The sequence below is a fragment of the Silurus aristotelis genome (genome assembly GCF_946808225.1).
Source record: "Silurus aristotelis genome assembly, chromosome: 10".
NCBI classification, from domain to species: Eukaryota; Metazoa; Chordata; class Actinopteri; order Siluriformes; family Siluridae; genus Silurus; species Silurus aristotelis.
In genome coordinates, this window is record NC_139583.1 from 9,313,881 (window position 1) to 9,336,310 (window position 22,430).

The following is a 22,430-nucleotide window of genomic DNA, read 5'->3' on the forward strand; positions in this document are numbered from 1 at the left end:
GGAGTGGCTTTTTTCTGGCAACTCTACCATACAGGCCTGATAGGTGAAGTGTTCAGAGATGGATGTTGTTTTTCAGAGAAATGCTGGAGCTCTTTCACAGTGACCATCGGGTTCTTGGCCACCTGATTTACATCAGGCCCTGACTAAGGCCCTTCTCCCCGATTGCTCAGTTTGGCCTTTTGGCCACTCTAGAAAGTGTCTTGGTGGTTCCAAACTTCTAAACTACTATTTGCACTTTTGATAGATGCTAAACTGCACCATCTTACCTCAGTGACCTCAACACATCTTGCACTGCACCATGCTGTCTGAGATCCTCCAGCACTGCTCGACTGGTACCACCTTCTCTCAGAATGAGAGGTAAGTACACTTCAAGGCTCTTCTCTGTTCTGGCACCGAGGTGGTGGAATGAACTTCCCCTAGATGTCCGTACAGCAGAGTCCCTGATTATCTTCAAGCGACGACTGAAGACCTACCTCTTCCTGAAATACCTAAATTAGCACTTTTCAAGTTTGTAGAATTCGAGTTATATTTATATTAAGTTTGTAATCTTGCGTACCAGTGTAGATTTATTCATTACTAGAGATTTAAAGCACTTTTGTACGTCGCTATGGATAAGGGCGTCTGCTAAATGCCGCAAATGTAAATGTAAATGTAAACTGCATTTTGTTGCTGTGTACCTGTACTATGCAATGACAATAAAGTTCATCAATGTTGTGGTATAATTAGGAAATGCTGCAACAGCAAGAACGAGGTCATACTGAAATCATCCTGCTTTCCCTGCTAGCTTCCCTTTTTTTTATTTTTTTTTATCTTTTTTTATATTATATAAGTCAAAACTAAGCTTGCTATAAGCAAATATAAGATTTTATAAGCAGTCTTGGATCGCACAACCAATCACATGAATAGACCAAACTTGTATAATTTCTATTGATTCAATGTATAAATCAGCTTTAAAAACAAACAAACAAAAAAAAAAACTCTTTCATTATTTTTGATGGATCCAATGCCAAATTAAAGAAAATATAATCATTTTACAAATTAAAGCTGCACACAAGGCAGCACTGATTACTTGTAAATTAATTGTTATTGAGTTGTTTTAGGTTTGGATATAACCTAGACATAAAAGATATAAAAGTTAGTATCCTGGAGTTTTATTTATCGTTTATTTATTTATTTTTATTTTTATAATTTTGCTGATATACTCTTTGACTAGCAATCCACAGAGGATTTGGGTAGGCATGTTGATTGCCTGAACGAAAATGTATACAGTAACATGAACAATTTGATCCACAAGTGTATTGATTAAAAGGGAAAATGGTATAGCTGCAAAAGTATATAATTTAATCTGCAGTGTATATATAATAGTATAATTAGCTAATTAAATCAAACCGAAAGTTAACGCTACCATATAATGTTTTACTCCGGCATTAATTCGGGCACCTCTGCATGGCGTGATCACAAATCAGACATGGCTGCTCAGATGGCGGTAAATTCAGGTAACCGGCAATAAACCTTGTTATATTGTTGAGTCATTCCTTGTGTATTAGGGTGCAAGTGCTTAAAATAAAATGTATTTTTTCTTATGTAGCCGAATGGATTTACTTTATGCTGAAGCCGTTTCATGTGTTTTGTATACCAGATGTGTATTAGCATTAGCATTAGGGAGCTACTTGCGGGCATGTTAGCAGCAGCGGCCAAATCCGAGTTACACGTGTTTCTTTAGTTTAGTTGTTTGCGTTGTTGTAAATATTTGAGGTGTTTCTGATAGAAGTAGGTTCATATCACTCGGGTGTTTGTGCTCTGAAAGCGTTTCGGTGTAAAAGTGTGACAGTAATGGCGATGCTAATCTGTTTGGTAAACTTTAGTTTTGACTTGCTGCTGCTGCTGCTCGGGTAATGTGCGTTTTGGGACACATTCCGAAGTAAAAATGTTAGTTTCTGTTTGAACACGTCAGTACTTGAATTCTTTTTATTCTCGCACATAATTATTTTGTCCAAATATGAGTTTTTGTTCTCATGTTGTATAGTGAAGGGCAACAGTGATGTGAATTTTGCTGTGAGATGCTGCTATACAGTGACTGTCTCCCAGGATGTTTTGGAAACGTTTGTTTTTGTTTCTCGAAACTTCCCGAGATAAATGTTTAGTAGACATTTTATATACAAAAAAAAGTTTTGTTATATAAAAGTTCCATAACTTTGTGGGAACCTGGAATATTGTGGAGAATCTTTACATCATGTTCCCATAACACTCCTAATCCAGTATCCTTCTGGTAACCCTCAGTGATTTGTTGACTGTTGACAATAAAAGAACCCTGTGGTAACCTGAAATGTTTTGGGGAACATTCCTTTAACCGTTTCATAACGTTCCCATAACCCACAATTGTTTTGTGAACGTTCCCAGAATTTGACCTTTGTTACTTGGAATGATTCAGAGAACGTCCCTGTAACATCGCCATAATTAATAACCTTTTGGTACCCTTCAATGATGTGGTGAGGCTTCTAAAAATGAGATAACCCTGTGGTAACCTGGAATGTTATGGAAAATTTTTTACGTCATTGTCCCATAACACTCCCCTAACCCAGTATCCTTCTGGTAACTGGGTTAGGTTGACTGAACCTGGAATGATTTTGGAGAACCTTCCTATAACGCTAACATCGGCATAATATTCCTATAACCCAGTATACGTCTAGTAACCCACAATTATTTAGTTAATGTTCTCAGTAATAAATCTTGGCGGCCTGAAAGGATTCCGAGAACACCCCCCCTATCTTTGTCAGAATTAATAACCTTTTGGTACCATGGAATGCATTCCAGAGCATTACCATGACCCAGTATCCTTCTGGTAACCCACAGTGATTTGGTGAACATTCTAAAAAAATGAAAGAACCCTGTGGTAACCTGAAATGTTTGAGAACCTTCCCATTATGTTCCCATAACCCAGTATCCTTCTAGTAACCCACAATGATTTGGTAAACGTCTCCAGAATTTAACTTTGGTAGCTTTGAATGATTCAGAGAACATCCCTCTAACTTTTTTCAGAATGAATAACTTTTTGGTACGATGGAATGCATTCAAGAACATTCAGATAAAATTCCCATGGCCCAGTATCCTGGATTTAGTGAACGTTCCAAAAAAACCCAAAAGCACCCTGTGCTCACCTTCACTGTTTTGGAAAACCTTCCCATAAGTTCCCACAAGGTTCCCATAACCAAGTATCTTTCTGATAATCTACAAAGATTCAGTAAACAGTCCCAAAAGCTGAAGAAGCTTGTTGTAACCTGGGTTTGGAGAACATTTCCCAAAGGTTTGCTAACCTTTCGTATAATTTAAAGTCTGCAGAACCCTTTTAATTATCCACTTATTTTAACGTTATTGGAATGTTCTCTGAGCGATCCATATAAAAACATTTACTATACAAACCTTGTTGTATATCACATTTGTTATATTTGAATCTTAAAAGGATCAACACACTTGCAACCCTGCATGTGTTAAATAAAATCAACCAATCAACAAAAAATTTGTAAACAAACAAAAAAATAAAATGGAAGCATCCAGTTTTTTTGATGAGTGTTATCTAATGTCTTAAACCAACTAAATTAATGAAGCCCCTTTAAACATAATCTGAAAATGATTTGTTTGGGATGATGCTGCATCTGAACACTGGGACGAATAGCCTTAGAGCATCACACAGTCATCGACGTGTCCTTGTCTCTTGATGTTTGTGATTTCCAAAGGTGATACTGCTGTTTCATTAAATGTACAATATATTTTCAGGAGCCAGTCTGTGGGGGCCTCTGAAAGAGTTATGGGAAATTGTGGAGGGGGCGGTGTGGAGGAAACAACCTGAAAGCGTTCATCATCTGGACATGCAGTTAAAAAAGAACAAGCCCCTTTTTCTGTCTCTGTTCAAAAACCCGGTGAGTAGTACAGAGCAATTTCTTGACCATTTCAATGATTCGAGTGTCTTCTGGTTGAATTGTGAGTCGTGTTTATTTGCTTTAAATACAGTACAGGTAAAAAAAAAGAAATAGAATCACAAAGAGGGAAAAACAGAGTAGCTTTGACTGTTTATAGCTGATGTAAACGTGTGATAGCAGGATGCCTTGTGGTCACAACAGTAAACATAACTTCAATTAGTTCATCAGTTTTGGCTCTTTAATTGGAATTATTATAAAAATTCCATTTATCTTTCCTCTATTAGAATTTAAATAGGTTCTGAATGAATTGAGTGTAAAGTTGGTGTAGACGTAAAGTTTAGGAATGTTAATTGTTTTCATGAAGGGAAAGTTTGTTTCACTTTTGTGTGTGTATTTCTAAAAAGCCAAAGAGTGCAGAGCAGAGAGAGAAGGTGAGGAAAGCCAGCACAGAGGGGATTTCTATTCAAGGCCAACAAGGTGCACGACTTCTACCTGAGCAACTCCTCACAGAGGCCTTCATCCTGAGTGACCTGTTTGACCTGGGAGAGCTTGCTGCGCTAGAGCTGCTGCTTGCTGGTAAACACAAACTCACAAGCAATTAAAGCTCCAAACAAACATGCACAACTGTACGCAGCTTCTACTTAACATTATTTACAGAAAATCTAAGCAGCAGTGCAGAATAAAAAGGTTTGTTTAATGCATAAGTGACAGTTTGTGTGAACAGAAGTATGAGCATCACGCCTCTATTTTTAAAGGAGAGCACCAGCAGCCCCATTTTCCGGGCCTGACGAGGGGTCTGGTAGCTGTTCTGCTCTACTGGGATGGCAAACGCTGCATGGCTAACTCTCTGCGCTCGCTCATCCAGTCACGTCATGGCAAGACTTTCACTCTTGATCTTAGGTACAGTGTGTTTTAACCTGGTGTTGTTCTTTGCTCTTTGTATGGTTTTCGATATTTAAACTGTATATCTCTGGTCTTTCTCATTCTGTTTCATAGTACGGATTTGGTTAATCTCACTACACGATTTACTGATGAGCTGATGAGCCAGGGTTTGTCCAAGCAAATTCTAAACCTTGTGTCGGAAATCAGTGTGACACGTGAGTTTGAGAAGCTGCAGAAGGAGCGAGGCCTTGGCAACGAGAAACACAGGAAAGAGGTGATTAATATTTTTCCTCTTTCTCATTTTGATCAGTTAATACTTTTTGAATGATTCTGTGTCTCATTTTTATTAATATGTTGATAGTTTGAGTGTAACCATTGCATCTGTATTCTCTGCAGGTGTCCGATCTCATCAAAGAGTGTCGCCAGTCCCTGGCTGAGTGTCTGTTTGCATGGACATGTCAGTCACCCCTTAGCAAAGATGATACACTCGCTTTAATTGGGTATCTTGAGACAGTAACTACAGAAGCTGACGGCTCGTTGGATAGTGTGAACCTTTCGCTGGTCATGGCATTGCTTTACTGCTTCGATGTCAGTTTTCTGGAGCAAGTCACTGAAGACCGAGATGGTAAATGTGCATTACATGTCTTTTACAAGCAAAACTTTCACTTGGCTACAGACATTGTGTCTGACAGTGTGTGAAATTTGCATGCGATTGGCGAAAAGTGTAAAAGCCCCATATTAAATCTGTTTGTGTATTAGACCTGCTCCAGGCCCTACCCCTTGTGACCGATAAACAGTATATCCTTGGGGTAAACACTCGGGTGGTGGAGAATGGGGTGTGGAAGCTGCCAGGGTTGCAGGCGCTGGTGAGGCTGGCGTGGGCACTCTCACTCCGAGCACTGTCACAGCTTCCTCAGGGTGCAGGTATGTAAATACAGTTCTCAGAAGTTTGCATCACACAAACAACAGTAGATGTTTTATCTGATGTCATAGTTGTAGATTTTTTTAGTCAGCTCTATATGCATAACTGATTAGGAAGCATATATATTTGCCCATATACTTGCCTATAAACTGATTAACAGAAAGTGGCTTAATATAATATTACTTTAAGGTACATGTGCACTCATATTTGCGCATTTGCATCTGCTATAAAGATACCATATAATGGTAAATTCTTAAGGTTTTTATTGCAGGCAAGTAGACAAAATATGACGTCATAAACATAAAAAAAACGCCCCTGTAACTTAAAACTTAAGTTTAAAATATTTTTTTGTGTTTTATATAAATACATTTACGTAATAATTTTCATTTGAAATGTAAAAAAATGAAAGTGTGATGTACGGTTTTGCATATATTGTCCTGCCTTATATTTTCCATTAAAGATTTTCATAACATCAGAGTGTGAAAGTAGCTTAATCACATTTCAAATTGAGAGCCTGCTACTCTTCTACACTCAGCATTTGTAGAATTCACTGAGGCAGATGAAGCACTGGCTGATGAGGCAATTTTGGGAGGAGTTTTCCTCTTCCTGACAGAGGGCATCCTGGCAAGTGAGGGCTTCTGCCAGGAGGAGTTCTACACTCGCCGACTTCACGCCCTTATCACCGACGTCCTAACCCTTATGCCAATGAAGGTATGCACAAGAAGCTAAGCTTTTTACCTTTTGTGTGTGTACATTTTCCTCTCATAAAACATGTATTGAGAGACGTGCTAAACGTGTGTGTTCAGGTGAAGCAGTTGCGTAACCTTGCTGATGAAGATGCTCGAATGATTCACATGGCAATGCAGATGGGCAGCGAGCCTCCATCTTCTCTGCGGAAAGATCTGGAGCACCTCATGATACTGGTATGATGTTTTATGTCTGTATTATGTGCAGTGATTGTTTAATAATGTGTTGCGTTTCCTAAATGTGTGTTTGTGTATTTGCTAGATTGGTGAGTTTTACAGTAAGGACTCGTTTGGGTTGGAGCTGAGTGTGGAGTTCTGGTGTCCATCAGAATCATTGCAGCACACATCACTTACAGGATCATTCCTAGGCATGGCCTTACAGAGGCCTCCTCACAAACAGGTGTGTGTGTGTGTATAAAGCAGTCTTTGTACGCAGTTGTTGTTAACTGATGGTGAGTGATGTAGCTAACAGTGGTGTGTTGTACAGGTGGTTCTCTCCAAGTTTGTGCGTCAGATGGGAGACCTGCTGCCTCCTACTTTGTATATCCCGTACTTGCGTATGCTGAAGGGGCTTGCTAATGGGCCACAGTGTTCTCACTACTGCTTCAGTCTACTGAAGTCCAACGGTGCTCCACATGGTAAATATCACTGCAGATCCATGATGTACATGAAAACATTGTTGGTACTTAAAATATACAGCTTGTTTTTTGGGTCATATTTAATTTGAAATTGTTAATGTCGCCAAGCTTCAATAACAATCCAAATTGTTTTATTTTTCTGAGCACAATTAATGATTAATTTATTAAACTGCAACAAGTTGTTAAACTTGTCATATAACCAAGTCACTCTGTTCTGAAAATTTTGAATACCTTTATTTATTACATTTTCCAAGAATGCTAATTAGTCTCCTTACAGATAACTTGATCACTGGAGCATATCAAAAATTAAATTGTACCTTATCATTGCTAATTTATATATAATTGAGAAGTCTAATTTCAATTTCAGTTATTTATCCCCCTGTTGTAATTTTAGCTGATTGCTTGACTAGTGCAGGCTAATGAGGAAAAAGTGTCCTCTTGTTTAGATCTGTGTATGTGTACATAGTGAAAGTGTGTGTTTTTCAGGAGAGAAATTGCAGGGTGGTGTATCAGGATGCCCATTGTCATGGGAGCACTTGTTCCATTCCCTGATGCTGTATCATGAGAACCTGAGGCGGGATATTCCCAGTGTAGACTTCACTCAGTATCGGCATCCACCAATCAGAGGCATCACACAGAGAGAGCTGGAGGGCCTGACTGCTTTCCTTCAACTGCTTACTACTATCATTACCTGGGTAATACACACACACACACACACACACACACACACACACACACACACACACACACAGACTAGTATATAGTAAGTACCTTCCACTGACCTAATTTTACTGTATCTAATTATTGCAAATTATTATTGTTTAATATACGAGTGCAGCAATCCTCTGAAGTTATTTTTGCATATATTTGAAATGCGTGAAAGTAAAAGCCACACGTCTGTGATCAAGCAGTCTAATTGACAGTCTTATTGTGTGTGTGTGTGTCAGTGTGAGAACGCACGTCTAGCTCTGTGTGAGCACCCTCAGTGGACTCCTGTGGTGGTTATGTTGGGTTTAATTCAGTGCAGCGTGCAGCCGTCACTGAAAGCAGAGCTCCTGAACGCCCTCGCTGCATTCAGCAAGTCCCCTGAGATTGCTGCCTCCCTCTGGCAGTCGCTGGAGTACGCACAGGTGAGTGTGCCTGTGAGCATGTACATGTATGTTCTGGGCCACTTTGCTAGTAATATACAAAGAACCGTGATTGGTGAATTTGTCTAGTATAGCCATGAACATGGTGACTAATATTACATCAAAATGTCTTATTTTTGTCAGATTCTGCAGACAGTAAAAGCCCCTGGACAAAAACAAGCTGCAGGCATAGAGGTGAGCCGGCATTGAGATTATATTGTGTGTGCACTATCTAAGCAGACTGTTTCCTTTCTCTGTTTACTTCGTTGTTAATATTGAATTAGTAGCTGTTTGTCATATTCCATACCTGAATGATGTCATCACGTGGCCCACAGTTGCTCGATGTGCGGTGTGTATTTGTGTGCAATCAATTATGGCAGCAAGGTTGAATCTTTCAAAAGTGTGGGCTCACTTTCTAGAACTAAGCGACACCAGTGTCAGATGCAATAAATGCGGTAGTTTAATAGTGAACAAAGGAGGAAACACTACTTGTATTATAGTAAAATAATGAAACATTTACAAACAAAATGTGCTATCTTCCGCAAGCAATGCGTTGTATTTGCTATGCCACAGACGTGTTCCGGCTCCAGCTTCAACTCCCCTACTTCAGCCTCAAGTGAATGCAACATTCATTATAAAATAAATCTTTAGTTAGAACTAGTAGTCATTGGGGACACCACAGATATGCTGTGCTATGGTATGCTGAGGAAATCTCTCTCTCTCTCTCTCTCTCTCTCTCTCTCTCTCTCTCTCTCTCTCTTTGAGGGAGGCTTTTAATTAAAAAAATGGACTTTATCCACCTATTTGCGTTTTCTTAGAGGCATTTGTATCTGCAGTATAAAAAAAACTTGACATTTTCTACATATTTTCACATCATGTATTTTTGCACCAAATTATAGAGTACCGTATTTTTCGGACTATAAGCCGCTTCTTCTTTCCCACGTTTTAAACCCCGCGGCTTAAACAACGAAGCGACTAAATTTATGGATTTTTCCTGGGTTTTTCCCTGTTTCACAAACTTCAAGCCAAAAACGACATAAATTAGACCAATTATATTTCCAAATGGAAACGAAAGAATGCACCTCACCTGTGTTCTGAGCTGCACGGCATCGGGAGAAAAAACTTCCACGGAAGGAGGAAGACAGTGAACAATGACTTTCTTGGTCGGCTACTGTTTAGATACAAGCCGTTGTAACACGTTGAGTCTGGGTGAAGGGAGAGCTCGCTAACTCCAGTTACAACAGAAATCATATAAGCACAGACAGGTTTCCAAAAGCTTTTTTATTTTTCTTGGCAACAGCGTTACGGGTTAGTCAAAGAGACTTAGAAATGAGCATCAAAAAAATAATAAGGACATATTCCTCGGTCTTGCAGACATGCAGTAATATTGGAAAAATGTGACGGCAGGCTATTTCCAAAATGCCGCTCTGCTCTTAAAGGACCACAACATGTTACACTGTGTAACAGACACTGTCTTTCGTTAAAGCCTGTGTAAAGTTCATTAGTTTCAGTGTAGTCACCTGCAGCTTATAGACAGGTGCGGCTTATTTATGTTCAAAATAAAAATATTTGTCAAATTCAGTGGGTGCGGCTTGTATATGGGTGCGCTTAATAGTCCGGAAATTACGGTAGTATCAATAACAGTGCCAATAAGTACTGTTATAGTTAAAATGTAAATAATACTGATCCCTTGTTCTAATAGCAAGAATATCGGTTATAATAAAATGGCACAAATTGTATTGTCATGGGTTTAATGTAACAATATTAACTTTGTCATTCAAATTGATATTTATATTTTGTCATCTACACATTTATGAACTTATCCTGAATTAGAGATTTAAATGACATTAGTTGTGTGTCCTCTTTTGCAGGTGGAGCTGAACGAGATCGAGTCGAGTTGTGAGGAGTACCCTCTGACACGTGCTTTCTGTCACTTGATCAGCACTCTGGTGGAGAGCGCGCTTCCTGTTAACCTCGGGGCGGGGCTGCGTGCCCCCGGATTCCAGCCCTACCTCACTTTCCTGAGAGACTCAGTTTTTCTTCCCTTTCCAACACGAGCTTACCGCCGTCCAGCCGAGAAGGTACCGTGCGCTGGGCATGACCTTCACACCACACCATCTTGTTTTACTTTACCTTTCATAAGTTCAATTCTTTTTTTCCATGTGTTTCCAGTGGGAGGTGGCAGAGGCAGTTTTGGAGGTGTTTCACAAACTTCTGCAGGACTACGAGCCTCAGCCTTCTGACTTCCTGCAGGAGACATTAGAGCTGCAGGGTGAGCAGGTTCCGGCCCATAAGCCCCCGGGACACGATCTCATGTTTCACCTGCTGAATGACTCTCCCACCCTATCCCTTTGTCTGAGCCTCCTGGAAGAGGGAGTTCGTCAGCTTGACACCTATACTCCCTTTCCTGGTAAGTTTATAACCGATGATAAGAGAACGTCCTCTAGTCATTAATTGATAAATAGTTAGTAATTGATGAAAAGTTAGGAATTTTTTAAATAAATGTTGAGCCAAATGTATGGGAAAATATGTGTTGTTCATGATGATGTTGGTGATGTTGTAGGTAAGAAGCAGTTGGAGTCAGCAGTGATGCACTGCTTGAGTTTGTTGGATCTGGCCCTGCAGAAGGAGGTGCTGTTCATGGACCTGCTTAGAGAGAGCCAGGCCTCAATGCTGGCCTCTCCACTAGAGCAATTATTGCAGGGTGTCAGTGCACAAAGCAGACGTGCCGACCACATCATTAACATCGCCAGGTGTGTTTTTTCCCTCTTACACGCGTGTACATAATGTTAAGTAACACTGTTATTAGAGGTCAACAGAAATGGGTTTTCCTCTGGCCAAAGCCTATATTTAGAAATCAGGGCAGCTGATGACTTTGTCATTCTGGCTCTGGTCATCTTAGCAGATATAATTGAAACAAGCTACGTGATCGCGGACGGTGTAGACGCCATTTGCCACATATTCACTGTTGAATCTTTTCCGCTGGTATTGGGGCGTTATGTTCTCCCACGCTTCCGTAGAACATTCGTTTGGTTTGGTGTGTCAGATGCACCTGCCTAATACTCAACCTAATTTGCAGCACAATCAGCAGATGCCAATTAATTAAAATATTTCAATAAGCAGGTCAGAACATACAGGGCCACATATATATACAAATATATACAGATTATGGTGCAAGCATTTCATCTTGAAATTCAAAATTCCAACTAGTATCTAATTCTATGAATATTTCTGATATAAATTGCTTGCATAATTTGAATCTGGTTCTTACTTCACCTACAGGTATCTGTACCACAGCAGTTCCAACCCTGATGCTGCATTTCTGAGTGCAAAAATTCTGAGACATATTGCACGCTACCCTAACATCCAGTCCAGACTAGTCGGAGATTTTACTCATGACCAGGTAAGAGACCTGCTTTTTTGCTCAAGGCTCTGTATATGTATATATTTCTATTGAATAGCAACATATTGTGGTTTTGTAGATTAGAAAGCGGAGTCACTGATGGGAAATACATATGTGTTGTGCTGTTGTTTTTTTTTTTTTTTACATTTTCTTTTTTTATTTGTGTGTTTTTTTTTTTCTTGGTGTGTTGAAAAAAGGCAATAAGTGAGAAGCTGATGGCTGGATTTGTGGAGTGCCTGGACAATGATGAGGCTCAGGAAGGACTGGAAAAGACAGATGGTGAGTCAAACTTTAGATTTTTAGAGATTTTCTGTATGTAAGGTGTGGGGAGCTTACTGACTCTTTCTGTGTACTGCTTTTTTCTGCCACAGTCCCGCTTTTGTGTTTTTAGTGTTTAATATAAACACTTTTTACTTGTTCAGTCATGCATTTGCATGACACTTTCCAGTGTTTAAATCATACACACACTCAGCTCGGCATCGCAGCGTCTGTCTTGGCTCTATTCTCTCTTCTTTTTATTACTCTTCCTCACTCAATGCAATAGAGATCATTCATCAGTTAAATCACATACAGGTGTGTGTGGTCCTTACCATTCACTTTCTCCAGCTCCGCCCTCCGTTCACAAACTGGCACTCAGCCACACGCCCACTGCCACATTTACCACTTTAGTAATTATGAATCAATTCTCTTGACTGTGTTTATCCAAGTCTGAGGGAATCCTGCTCTGCTTGATCTGTTTGTGTAAAACAGAGTCGGACCCTGAGAAGCGTGTTGCCAGAATCCGCCATGAGACACAGATCCACATCCTAAACCTACTCATCACTTCTCTGGAGCTGAACAGTCCAAACTTGGGCCTCTATTTGTTAGGCTACGAGGTCAAGAAACCTGTCTTGTCAACTAATTTACAGGACCCAGGTCAGTTTATTTATTTTACAAGACCATTGTTTGTTTCAGATGTTGTTGTCTTGCATGTGTTAATATTTATGATGAAGGTTTGACATTTTTTTAATGGTTAACTTCAGGGGTTCTTGGTTGTCCGCGGAGTTGTCTGCATGCAATACTAAGTTTGTTGCAGCGAGGCAGTGAGCAACGTTCTGGACCTGTACTTACTCAGCAAGCTCCACACTTAGCTGAACTCTGCTATCAGGTGCCAACTTTTATAATAATTTTATAAATACTTTTTTTGTTTGTTTTGTTATGAATATTTTTGTACTCATTGTTTTACAACAACATATATAATTAATAAAGGTTGTGTGCATTAAAAACAGTTTTGTTAATGCTTGGTGACCCTAGGTCATCTACCAGCTGTGTGCATGCTCCGACACCTCTGGGCCAACTATGCGCTACCTGAGGACCAGTCAAGACTTCCTGTTCTCTCACCTGAAGCACGTACCCTTTGCCATAGCCGGTTAGTTCCTTCATTCACTAGTAACTGTCACTTCTTTCTTCATCAAGTGGCTCCTTTGTTCAACCTTTCTCTTAATACTGCAGGGAATGAGATTGCTGCACTTAACCAGATGTCCTGGCTTATGAAGACTTCAGCTATAGAGCTCAGAGTGACCTCACTGAACCGCCAGCGCTCCCACACTCAAAGGCTGCTGAATCTTCTTTTAGATGACCAGCCACACATGCAGCATGCAGGTATTACACAAGATGGATAGCTCCTAACAGCTTTATACAGCTGACCATGTTTCAGTATCGAATACAGTAGCATTGATGCTTTTTCTAAACTACTAAGTGCTAGATGATTTATGGATGCTTGAAGGAAAAAACCTGTGAGATTATTTCAATTGGATAAGTGAGACAGATGGGCTGAAGCAGAAAGGATTTTGGTACGCTATATTATTTTTAACCTTGTTAATGAGGTCCAGCAGCAGAAAGATTTATGCCCATGGCAAATGCATATTCATTATGCATTGATCAGGCATAACATAATGACTGGTGAAGTAAATAATATTAATAGGTGGGATTTACTAGGCAGCAAGTGAATATTTTGTCCTCAAAGTTAATGTTAGAAGCAGGAAAAATAGGCAAGCATAATGATTTGAGTGACTCCCTAAACACTTTAGAAATGCATTAAAAAAAATTTTTTTTACTGTATTGTAATCTACAAATGTATAATATTCAACACATTTGTTTTTTTCCAAACTAACCTGTCAACTCTTGGTTATAGATGTTGCTTTAAAGTTTCCTGATGTTTTGTTATTTTGCTTATTTACAGATGGCGAGATTGGTATGGAGGATGAGAGCAGATCTGTTAGTGGCTTCCTGCATTTTGACACCGTCTCTAAAGGTGGGTTAAAGCCTCAGCCTACAAAAACAGTCTTTTCTCAATTTAAGTGTCAAAGTTAAAAAAATATAAAAAAAACAACTTTTTTTGTATTTCAGTGCGTCGGAAGCTGCTGAGTGTTTTGGACGCTATAAACTTTAGTCAGGAGGTGCCTGAGCAGCTGCAGCTGGACTTTTTTGAGCGAGCTCAGATAGAGCAGGTCATCTCCAACTGTGAACATGTCAACGAGCAAGGACACACCGTCTGCAACGTTAAGGTTTGTGTTACTACAATGCAGTGTTCAGTCCGGGTGCTGTTCCCATGTCCTTACACTAGAAACTGCTTGAACATGTATAATTTCTTTTGCTTTACTTTGTGTCAGTTGCTGCACAGGGTCTTGATTGCAGAAATCAACGCTCTGCAGGGGATGGCTGCTATCGGACAACGGCCTCTACTGATAGAGGTCAGTGTTTTCCTATGTGATTTGTGCTGTAAATCTCTCCACCAATAAAACCCAGTCTTTAGATATAATTCAATAAGAATGTTATAGTGCTTTTAACAATAGGCATTCACCCAAAGCATAATTGCAGAGATAAATAAATTAAATTAGAATTTATTTATTTTTGCCCACAAGTTTATTCCCTTTAAGTTGATCTCTAATGACCAAGCCATTGGTGACAGTTGCAAAGAAACAACTCCCTGAAAATGTATAAGAAAGAAAACCTGAAAGGTATCTGGGTACCAGCCAATGTCCATTAATTACAGTGTAATCATTATTGAGGTGTGCTGTTCAGTGATGCAGAACTTGTTCATGAAAATTGCAATCCTAAGCCATTGTAGTACACTTTATATTATTCACAGTCCATTTATCATTATTGTTCTTGAGTTGTTCAGTAACCTTATGGATCTTTAAGCTGTTCATATGGAACCATCCTGAGCTGCACAAAGTGGTCTCCAATTAAAGAGAACTTCATCCAGAGGTAGGGTGTTGGGATGAATCAGGCAGATCTGAAAAGAAGTACAGGACAGGATTACTGGTCACTTGTACCTCAGGAGCATGTTTAACTAGACAGGGAGAGAGCAAAGGAGAGAGAGAAAGAAGGAAGGAATAAAAGATTTGCCCTATACAGGTTGGCTTTTGTATATTATGTATCATCGAGACTTTTCCATACTGAAGTGTTTTTGTTGTTGACACTGACTACTGAATGCTTTTGGAGTGGGGTGCACTAATTAAGGACTGTTCATTGTGTGCCATTTTAAATACAATGCTTTCTCATTCTGTAACAGGAGGTAAACTCCATCCTGCAACAGGTGGTGGAGAGGAACCGTGTGCGACGCAGCCTGAGTGCCAAACGCCATGCTCTGCAGAGCTGGAGGAGTCTTGTAGAGACCATCCTCACTGCATGCCCTGCTGAACTAATCCCAGCTGATCAGAGACAACTTATCATCAGGGACCTGCTCCTCGACTTGCACGACAAAGTACTGCAAAGTGCCTTTCAAGCGCTTCTGTTGACATATTTTAACGTGTGATAGGTTTGCATATTTATTGAACATATGGATTGCATTTTCCTTTCAGGTTCTATCTGAGGATGCTGCAGTTGAATTGATGCCCATCGTTGCTGGGGCAGTGTTCACCTTGACGGCTCACCTCAGCCAATCAGTGCTGTCTGAGCAGCAGCAAGGGGCTGGGCTGGTGGGTGGTTCTTCATCAGGGTTTGCCTCTATTGCTAACTCAGCCCTTCACCTTATTCTGAGGAAACTGCTGGATTTTATCCTGTGCACAGGTATTTAGACATTTTTCAAAGCAGACGATTAAGGCTACTGTGCTATTGAGTTCTAAGTTGCTAAACCATAACATATAGACAGATGGGCTGATGTTAAAATAAGGAGTTTATATATGCTGATCTAGGTGGAGGATTCCAGCGTCTACGGGCTCATCTGTATGGCTCGCTTCTCTATTACCTGCAAATTGCACAGAAACCTGAGGAGCCGGACACATTGCAAACAGGTAGATCACATGACCATGACTATAGACCTCTTGTTGCTCTGACACAAATAGAAAAATAAAATAGAAAGCCTTTTATTTTTTCATGTATACTACATAATTTCCTGTCATTTGCAGGAGTGTCTATGTGGGAGCGTCTAACTGCGCCAGAAGATGGTTTCTCCAAGTTGCAGAGAGAGAACCTAGCAATCATAGAGAGCTATGGCACTGCTCTAATGGAGGTGGTGTGCAGAGACGCCTGTGATGGACATGAAATAGGCAGAGTATGGACAAAACTTTTGCACTCCTGTCTTTAGTCCTAATGCTAAAAGAATTTAGAATGGATGTTTTCATTTTTGAAAGACCAGAATGTTCCCGAAACTAATAATTGTAGGCTTTGACGATCACCAATTAATAAAGCACAAGAGGCCAAGCTGTTATAGGTGAACAATAAATGACAGGACAGTGTAATGTTATTTTACCATGGTTTATTTCTTTTTATATACCATAGAATTTACACTGATGATCTTTTTCAGTAAATAAAAAAAGGTATGCCATCCATTTAATCCACTTACTACAGTTATGTGGAACATTTTGACAATACAAAAGTTTTGTTCCCATTTCTGATGTTTGGGAAATTGTGTTACAGCTTATATCAGATCTTTTACAAATCTGTGGCACTGGATATTTCTTCCAAAATGTAGAAACTGCTTTGAAGAAAACTACCATATCAGCAAATACGAACTTGTATATGTAAGAAAATGAACTCTTACCAATCAGAAAAGAGATTTCACCAGTCAGTGGTATACTAGTGAAATATGGATAATAGTTTGTGACCAGCTATTGAATGTTAAAAAAAAAAAGAGAAATGGGATTTCATTGTTTATTAGATACTAAATTCCCAGTTCTCCATTCTTGTATCAATTGTATTTTATTAATCATGCATGCTTTTTGTCCATCTCAGATGTTGGCTCTGGCTGTGCTGGACAGGGTGCTGTCTATAGACAGACAGAGCCAGTGGCTAGTCTACCTCTGTAACAGTGGCTACCTGCGCGTCTTAGTGGAGAGCCTGAGGCAGGACGACGATGCACTGCAAACCCTGCTGATACCTCAACCACCTCTTCTCAAACCTCTATACATTTACGAGTCCAAGATGGTAAGACAACTACTGCATTTCCTGTCATATGGGGGGGTGTAAATAGAAAATTTAGGTTTCTGATGCTTTTTCGTTTGTGTATAAATACAGGCGCTGTTGACCCGTGTGGCTAAGACAGCACAGGGAGCTATGGAGCTGTTGTGCTGTGGCTTGGTGGCGCAGCTGGTTGAGTGCCAAGTTTTTCACATGCTGCCTGAGAACGACTCATTCAGGTGAGATGAGGGGCCAAAAACGGGAGATCCCTGTACGTGTTCTGCCGCCGCTTAAATGCAGAAAAATTTTATGAAAATGTTTAGTTTATACACGTGTTATTTTTTATTCATTGGATTGTTACATACTTTAAGTGAATGTGGTAATATATCACTGATTTTATTTCAATTAGCCTCGTATGATTTAATATTAATTTCTTTAGATTATAGATTACTTGTCAGCCCCTTGAGATATATTTACAAAGTCTCCCTTTCTCTTTGTAGAGTATATGGACATAGAGACCCATCAGGGTTCATCCCCAGTCCTCTGGAGCGATACAGACAGATCTTGCTTCCAGCTCTCAGACTTCTGCAGGTCATCCTCACCTCTACCACAACACACCACCAGCAGGGGGCAGCACAGGTACAGTTTTCACTCACACAGCTATATAGATATGGTTAGCCCTCCCTGGTGTGTAATGGGTAATATATAAATATATTTTTTTGTGTGTGTCCAGGTGCTTCAGTGGCTGATCGTATACTCGGACACCATTCAATCGATACTGCATAATCATGATGTAAGCATGGGTTCGTTACAGGAGCTCTCTCTGCTCATGGGCATCATCAGTAAAACTGCCCTTCCAGGTACTGACCACACCCAGACATGCATTGCTAAAGCAGATGTTAACAGCCACATATGCCAGTGTAAAATAACCCGATGTATTGATGTCAGGGGCCCTGGATTTTGGGCAGGATGTCAACAGTACCGCCATGTTGGAGTTTCAGGGCCACATCGGACGATTCCAGGTACACATTAAATAAGCACTTGTTATGTGTAACATCTGTGTTTGAGTGTATTGTCTAGAGCTTGGTTACTAGTCTCAGAATTTGAGTGAATTTCGAGAGAAAGAACCAAAGCGAATGAAGTTAAATGCATGCTTACATCAGTTACTTACTAACGATCATGTAGTTAATTACAGTACAAAAAATGGTGCAGCAGCAAGATAATCACTGAACAATTAAAAGGCTGTGAAGCCAAAACCTTCTCATTTAATGAACATGGTTAGATTTCCGAATTGACTGAAACAGATTCAAGTTCACAGCTGAGTCAACTTAATTAACCTTTCTCCCTGTTTGTAGTATATTTTTAGGGTAAATAAATTCGTAACAGGAAGGATTAGACTTGGTGGTGATGGGTCGATCTACTAGAAAATATCAAGTCAAGTAGGCTTTTTACACAGTAAAATGAAACACTAAAATACCACAGTTTGTGCTGTTATTTCAATTTGAGTAGGTGTCTGAGAAATATGCAAAGCAGTGGTTCTAGAGATAAACTCAGCATAAGCAAAATGTTTTTTTTTTGTTTTTTTTTTACTTACTCATCCAATGGAATAACAGCTTTATGCTTTATTTGTGTGGAACCAGATGCAACCCCAGTTGGGAGACTGGGTATAATGTAAATAAAAACAGAATGCAATGATTTGCAAATCTAATAAACCCATATTTTAATCACAATGGACAACAAATGTTTAAATATGAGGAAATGTACCATTATGAAGGAGGGAGCGTTTTAAATTTGTTTGGCTGCAACTAGTCTAAAAATGTGGGACGTCATAACGAAAATCTGGAAAAAGTGTTGCAACTAATTGGGTTATTTATGAACAGGTCAGTAAGATGATTGGGTATGGTGTATCTTAGAGATGCAAAGTCTCTCAAATAAACGTGGGCAGAGCTTCACCAAAATGTAAAAAAACAATGTTCCTTGACATAAAATTGCAAAACAAACTAACATCTCATTATTTACAGTAAATATCATCAAAGGTTCCAAAAAATCTTGAGAAATCTATCAAGGGCAAAAATCTATCTTGGATGTCCATGACCTTCAGGCCCTCAGGTGGCACTACATTAAAAACAGTCACGGTTCTGTGATGGAAATAACTGCATGGGTTTATTAACATCTCCAAAAATCATTGCAGCCATCAAAATGACCTTATTTTTTTTTCTTTTTTAAATTGTATATATTCTCAGTTTAAACATGTAATATGTATTCTATGTTCTATTGTGAATAAAATAAGGGTTTTTGTGATTTGCTCATCTTTGCATTGTAAAATGTACATTTTACCCAGTGTCCCAACATTTTTTTTGTTTAGAATTTGGGTTGTAGATAGAAATTTGACATGTATCTCTGTATCTCTGTCAGCGCCAGTGTTTGTCTCTACTTGTGCGTCTGGCTGGCACTGATCGTGCTCGCTACCTGAAGCAGATGGAAGAGAGCGTTGCTCCTGGAGACTCAGCAGACAAAAGAGAGGAGATGGAGCTTGCAATGCAGCAGGTATGAGAACATAGTAAAGCAGCTACCTATTAATAAAAGCGTCTAACTTCCCAGATACATTCCTCATCTGTCTCAATGTGTCTCAGATCTGTGCTAACATAATGGAGTACTGTCAGGCGCTGCTCCTACAAAGCTCAGCCGAGGCTCAGTTTACTGTCTGCCTCTTTAGCCCCTCAGCCAGCGAACCAACAGGTCAGTTATCTTCTCATGTGCACACTGCCCACGTCTACAGTTGTGATCTTCGCCTAAACATGTCCTGTGCGTTGTCATTTGTTCCTCTTTGGGACTCAGACATCGCAGTGCCTTCTGTGTCCCGGGTCCCAAGTCTGGGTCTCGTACTGCTCCTGCTGAAAAACAGCACCACAGACTTCTTCAGATACCACGACAGCCACAGACAGAGCCTGAGCAAGCTAGAGAGGCTCGAGCAACTTGCTCCAGAAGAGCTCAAAGAGGTAGACTAGATGCAAACATGTTGTATCAGGTGTTGAATTCTGTCTAAAGATTTTGAATTCCTAATAATGGCATTTTGTCTCTTTGTGCAGTTGTGCCAGGGCCTGGTGTTAGGATCAGGTGGAGTGGAGAAGATCCCGTCAGTGCAGAGAAGCGTGCTGGCCAAACGGCGTCTTGTTCAGCTCATCAATAACCGTGCCAAGCTGCTGGCCCTCTGCTCATGTATCCTTTCACACCAGCCTTCTAATATAAAGTGTTGCTTAAGTTTGAATTGTATCACTACGGAAGTCCTAAGAGACCATGCATTATAATTTTTTTTCTTTCTTGCTTTCTCATGACCACAATTAAATTTTCTCTTGATTTTGACAAAATTTGTTTCCTCGTGATCAGTACTTAATTTTTCTGTATATTCAGAATAAGAGCATGTTCAAGAGGCAGCATCATGGATAATAGTCCACACATCCACTGCAAAAATGGTTATTATCCATGATGCTGCCTCTAGAACATGCTCTTATGCCAAATACATACAGCCATGAAAAAAGTTGAGAAAATGTAACTTTTGTTATGTCAGGAGCTTCCGTATTCCTGTTTTTCTTGACCTTGTTTTTAAAGACATCATTGAGACTTGCCTATTTGTGATCTGGCGCCACCTGGAGTACTACCTTCTCTACTGCACACCGAGCGACCCCAAAGACTCCCTTCTGCCAGGATACAGAGGTGAAGCCTGACGTCTTGCATACACTACACGCATTTTAATACATTAAGATTTCATGACTAGATTTTGCATCACACACTGTTTTACTGATGTGTGGAGATTTGCATAGTTTAGGTGCTTGTACTTCTGCCACGATATCTTTGAAAAAGCCATTTTCGTCTAAAAACGCTCCTCGTTCACACTATTGTTTCCAATCGTTTCCCAAATCGTTTGCTCAGCCACACTAAAACGTCTGAAAACACTTGCATCCCTGTAGTGCGCCTGAGCTGAATGTAAGACGCTTCGAACTGTGTCATTTCCACCTGACGTTTATTTTCTTTCTGGCCCCTTTAAACGTTGTGGCAACGTCTAACAGTGTGTCACTATTTTTGAGAGCCTTCTTTTCCACAGTCCACACTTCGACACAAAAACATCGTTTATAAAAGGCTATGTTTTCATTGTCTGAAAACGCAGTCTCAGTGTGGACGGAAGGCCAAAACGGAGAGAAAAATTAGTTTTTATGCAAAAACGGATTAGTGTGTGGACATTGCTTTAGAATTCCCCAGTGCTCTCAAATCAAACAATTTGATTTCAGTTAGTCAGTTATTTCCACCTGTTCTAATATGCCACCAATGCAGTTCTACAAGTAACACGAAATTACATTTAATTCTGGCTTACCTTCCTGCATCATGCATCTTTTTTGACCAGAATTTAAGCAGTGAAATCTGATTAGAAAACAATTGCTCTCACACTTTACTACTTATTTTGTGTGACTGACTGCCCCAAAGATCTGCAGATTAGGGTTACCTGATACAGACTGTTTGTTAGTCAACCTCAGTAAAGACAATTTATTGTAAAGAATGTTGGAAAGTTCACTAATTATACTTCTCGCTCTTTTTCTGGGTGCAGATGGTGCTGTCTCAGGTCTGGGCCTGTCTAGGGTCAGCCGGCAGGATCTGGAGCAGGTACAAGCCCCCTCACTATTGATGCTGTGCAGGTTGTAAAGGTTATATAGCTTGTACTAACAGTTGTGCGATCATGTGTGCAGTTACAGAGCGACGTGGCGAGCAGCTTCACTGAGCACTTACAGAGGAAGCTGCTGGAGGTTGAAGGGCTCTACAGCAAAAGCCGCTCCCGCCACACCTTCATCCAGGCTCTGACACGCAGAATCCGCGGCCTGGTGCGCCACGCCAAGAGCTAAACACAGCCTATGTGAACAGTAGTGCTTGTACTACTGCAAGTACTAAACACACCAGATCTTGGAGAAAGAGTGAATCAAACATGACACTTCTGTAATTTAAATTTGACGTATGCCATGTTTCTGCTTTGTTTATGAAATGCTGTCATGGAATTTTTCCTTGGTTTTTTTTATGTCTTTGGCTATTACTGTTTTCTAAAGTGAATAAAATGACTAAATAACTAAGCCTTTGTTTTCTGTGATTGTGCAGCACAAGTTTTATCGACCTGATTGCTGATACAGTCTCTTCCATAAGTATTGGAATGGCAAGGCCTGTTGTTTAACACATTCTTTTAACACATTCCATTCTGGACATATTTACATTATATATATATATATATATATATTTACATTATATATATATATATATATATATATATATATATATATATATATATATATATATATATATATAATGTAAATATATATATATATATATATATATATATATATATATATATATATATATATAATGTAAATATATA

At 39.7% G+C, this 22,430-nt stretch overlaps 2 protein-coding genes across 3 annotated transcripts in view; one reads left to right on the forward strand and one right to left on the reverse strand.

Annotated features, from left to right (window-relative positions):
• Positions 1–13,779, reverse strand: part of LOC310731884 (uncharacterized protein) — a 421,718-nt gene extending 407,939 nt beyond the window's left edge. The window contains exon 1 of the mRNA XM_083551935.1: positions 13,767–13,779. The gene's annotated coding sequence lies outside the window, so the exon portion shown is untranslated. The remainder of the gene's footprint in view (positions 1–13,766) is intronic.
• Positions 1,396–22,131, forward strand: nup205 (nucleoporin 205). Of its 2 annotated transcripts, XM_083551873.1 has the most exons (42): positions 1,396–1,496; positions 3,775–3,917; positions 4,322–4,493; positions 4,673–4,817; positions 4,914–5,073; positions 5,196–5,424; positions 5,559–5,723; positions 6,257–6,432; positions 6,528–6,644; positions 6,730–6,867; positions 6,955–7,105; positions 7,592–7,800; positions 8,053–8,235; positions 8,377–8,427; positions 10,104–10,313; positions 10,405–10,642; positions 10,796–10,985; positions 11,515–11,635; positions 11,833–11,914; positions 12,386–12,550; positions 12,658–12,782; positions 12,929–13,043; positions 13,127–13,276; positions 13,857–13,928; positions 14,024–14,181; positions 14,287–14,367; positions 15,192–15,383; positions 15,481–15,688; positions 15,814–15,912; positions 16,027–16,172; positions 16,853–17,044; positions 17,135–17,256; positions 17,518–17,656; positions 17,751–17,877; positions 17,966–18,039; positions 19,433–19,564; positions 19,651–19,756; positions 19,856–20,016; positions 20,107–20,236; positions 20,627–20,731; positions 21,618–21,673; positions 21,757–22,131. In XM_083551873.1, exons 1-42 carry the CDS (start codon positions 1,412–1,414, stop codon positions 21,907–21,909), a joined length of 5,973 nt encoding a protein of 1,990 aa, XP_083407999.1. In that variant the 5' UTR covers positions 1,396–1,411; the 3' UTR covers positions 21,910–22,131. The 2 variants fall into 2 exon arrangements, with proteins under 2 accessions (XP_083407999.1, XP_083407998.1); XM_083551872.1 differs by having other exon boundaries at positions 19,651–20,016.
• Positions 22,132–22,430: the final 299 nt, after the last annotated feature.

Bases quoted from the DNA above. Each gene is read 5' to 3' on its own strand.
- nup205 (XM_083551872.1), top strand. From the start codon at position 1,412: ATGTTTTACTCCGGCATTAATTCGGGCACCTCTGCATGGCGTGATCAC. The intron at 7,106-7,591 runs GTAAATATCACT...TGTGTTTTTCAG, and splicing joins GTCCAACGGTGCTCCACATG to GAGAGAAATTGCAGGGTGGT. The intron at 11,915-12,385 runs GTGAGTCAAACT...TGTGTAAAACAG, and splicing joins AGGACTGGAAAAGACAGATG to AGTCGGACCCTGAGAAGCGT.